The 2,935-nt window shown below is 39.6% G+C and overlaps 1 protein-coding gene across 1 annotated transcript; it reads right to left on the bottom strand.

Moving 5' to 3' along the window:
• Positions 1-262: 262 nt before the first annotated feature.
• LOC149449627 (olfactory receptor 5V1-like) lies at positions 263-1,180 on the bottom strand. The gene has a single exon (XM_089692997.1). The coding sequence runs from the start codon at positions 1,175-1,177 to the stop codon at positions 263-265; it is 915 nt and encodes a 304-aa protein (XP_089549123.1). The 5' UTR covers positions 1,178-1,180.
• Positions 1,181-2,935: the final 1,755 nt, after the last annotated feature.

Raw genomic sequence — 2,935 nt, 5'->3', positions numbered from 1 at the left:
AACAAAGTCCTCTCTTTTTAACGCCAACTGTTAGACGGGGCCAAATTGGTTGTTTTGCAGGCTGGCTGGTAAGTGTGCTTTGAAATTCTTTGTTGTCTATAAAATGGCAGCACCACATTCACCAATCTTTTCCAAAACTGTTTGGTTGCAAAATTTAAATATGCTTTGCTCAAAAATAATAACCCATCCCTGTTTTGGGTGATCTGCTCATCAAAAGCCCATGATGACTGTTGAAATGTATTAAAAATATGCAAATGGACTGTTAACTTTTATTAGTTAGTTTAAAGTAATACCTAAAACAATCTATTATTTCTTGATTTCTCAAACTATAAATAATTGGATTTAAAAGAGGAGTCACAACAGTGTACAAGAGAGGCAAAAACTTATTTATCTTCATCCCATTTTGCTGAGAAGGAACCAAATAAGTAACACATATCGATCCGCAGAACAAGCAAACAGAAGCTAGATGTGAACTACAAGTTGAGAAAGCTTTCTGTCTTCCGGACCATGAGGAAATTTTGAAGATGGTGGAAAATATGGAGATATAGCTCACGATGATCAAGACAAATGGGACAATGTTCAGCAATATGATTATGAAGAGAATTTCCATCGCTATCAATGATGTGTCTGAAGTAGACAGCTGCAGAAGTGGATCTAGATCACAAAAGAGGTGGTCAATAATGTTCAAACCACAAAACTGTAGGTGGCAAATCGTAATTAGCAATGTGGCCATAACCGTAAATCCAGCCACCCATGCCCAAGATGCCAGATGGTTACGAGTGTTAATGTTCATGATGGAAGAGTATCTCAGAGGGTTGCAAATGGCCAAATGTCTGTCATACGCCATAACAGTTAAGAGAAGACATTCTATACTACCTGTTACGGATCCTAGGTAGTATTGGATAATACAGCCATAGAATGACATCAAACCTCCATTCAGCCATAAAATGTACAACATGTTAGGTATGATCGTGGTGGTATTCAATATTTCACAGGCAGATAAATGACTAAGAAAGAAGTACATGGGAGAATGGAGCCTTGGACTGGCAGATATCAACCTTATAATTAACATGTTCCCTGTTACTGTGGCCAGATAAGCGATGAGGAACAAAACAAAAATAACATTTTTTATGTGTTGCAGATGGCCGAACCCCACAAGAAAAATCTCTGTCACCATTGTTTTATTCTGCCCACATGTGGCCTGGGGGGAAATAATATAGGCAGTAAACATATAGAACACAGAATAGAAACAAATTAACAAGCATCTGTTAATGATGATGGACAAATATGATGAAGTAGGTGGCTATGATGAAAGGCAATAAAAGAAATGAAAGGATTCTTGTGCTTGCACATTAGGTTGGTCAATAACAATTTCAACTCTTTGGACATGCTATGTATATCCAGAGATTGAAGGGTTTAAAACAAGCTCATGCAGTAGCAGCCAGCTGACTCTGGATTGTCATGTAAAAAGGATCTGGGTGGCTGTATAGCTGTATGATCACTTTTAGACCCCTTTCACATGGACCAAATTTGTTTTTTCTCTTAGCTGAGCAGAGCAGCCAGATGACAGGTCTGTGTCCGCTCAGCTTATTCAGAGTGCACACAGCCCACTCTGCTCTATGGGCAGTCAGATGTAAATTAATCAGATATCACCCAACTGTCAAATGAGCCAGACAGAGGGGAACAGATCCCCTTCCCTTTGTTTTTGCCGAGATCAGATGTAGCTGGGTGCAAATAGACACAAGTCTGTTTACATCTGACTGCCCATACTGGAGAATGAAGGGTCTAATTGGGTCTACCTGAAAAAAGGACAGGCAGACCCTATCGGGCAGTTCGTGTGAAAACGGCCTTACAGTTGCAGAACCAGAGGCTCTGGATGTACAGTTGGATAAATGGCTCCATATTTAGGATGTATCTGGTCTATAAACCAGAGGCTCTGGATGTACAGTTGGATAAATGGCTCTATATTTAGGATATATCTGGTCTATAAACCAGAGGCTCGGGATGTACAGTTGGATAAATGGCTCCATATTTAGGATGTATCTGGTCTATAAACCAGAGGCTCTGGATGGACAGTTGGATAAATGGTTCTAGATTTAGGATGTATCCGGTCTATAAACCAGATGCTCTGGATGGACAGTTGGATAAATGGTTCTATATTTAGGATGTATCCGGTCTACAAACCAGAGGCTCTGGATGGACAGTTGGATAAATGGTTCTATATTTAGGATGTATCCGGTCTATAAATCAGAGGCTCTGGATGAACAGTTGGATAAATGGTTCTATATTTAGGATGTATCTGGTCTATAAACCAGAGGCTCTGGGTGTACAGTTGGATAAATGGTTCTATATTTAAGATGTATCCGGTCTATAAACCAGAAGCTCTGGATGGGCAGTTGGATAAATGGTTCTATATTTAAGATGTATCCGGTCTATAAACTAGAAGCTCTGGATGGACAGTTGGATAAATGGTTCTATATTTAAGATGTATCCGGTCTATAAACCAGAAGCTCTGGATGGGCAGTTGGATAAATGGTTCTATATTTAAGATGTATCCGGTCTATAAACCAGAGGCTCTGGATGGACAGTTGGATAAATGGTTCTATATTTAGGATGTATCCGGTCTATAAACCAGAGGCTCTGGATGGGCAGTTGGATAAATGGTTCTATATTTAAGATGTATCCGGTCTATAAACCAGAAGCTCTGGATGGGCAGTTGGATAAATGGTTCTATATTTAAGATGTATCCGGTCTATAAACCAGAGGCTCTGGATGGACAGTTGGATAAATGGTTCTATATTTAGGATGTATCCGGTATATAAACCAGAGGCTCTGGATGGACAGTTGGATAAATGGTTCTATATTTAAGATGTATCCGGTCTATAAACCAGAAGCTCTGGATGGGCAGTTGGATAAATGGTTCTATATTTAGGAT

Source organism: Staurois parvus, unplaced genomic scaffold (genome assembly GCF_062004578.1).
Source record: "Staurois parvus isolate SC_StPar_1 unplaced genomic scaffold, SC_StPar_1.0 ptg000609l, whole genome shotgun sequence".
Classification (NCBI taxonomy): domain Eukaryota; kingdom Metazoa; phylum Chordata; class Amphibia; order Anura; family Ranidae; genus Staurois; species Staurois parvus.
This window is presented reverse-complemented; position numbering and strand designations above follow the sequence as displayed.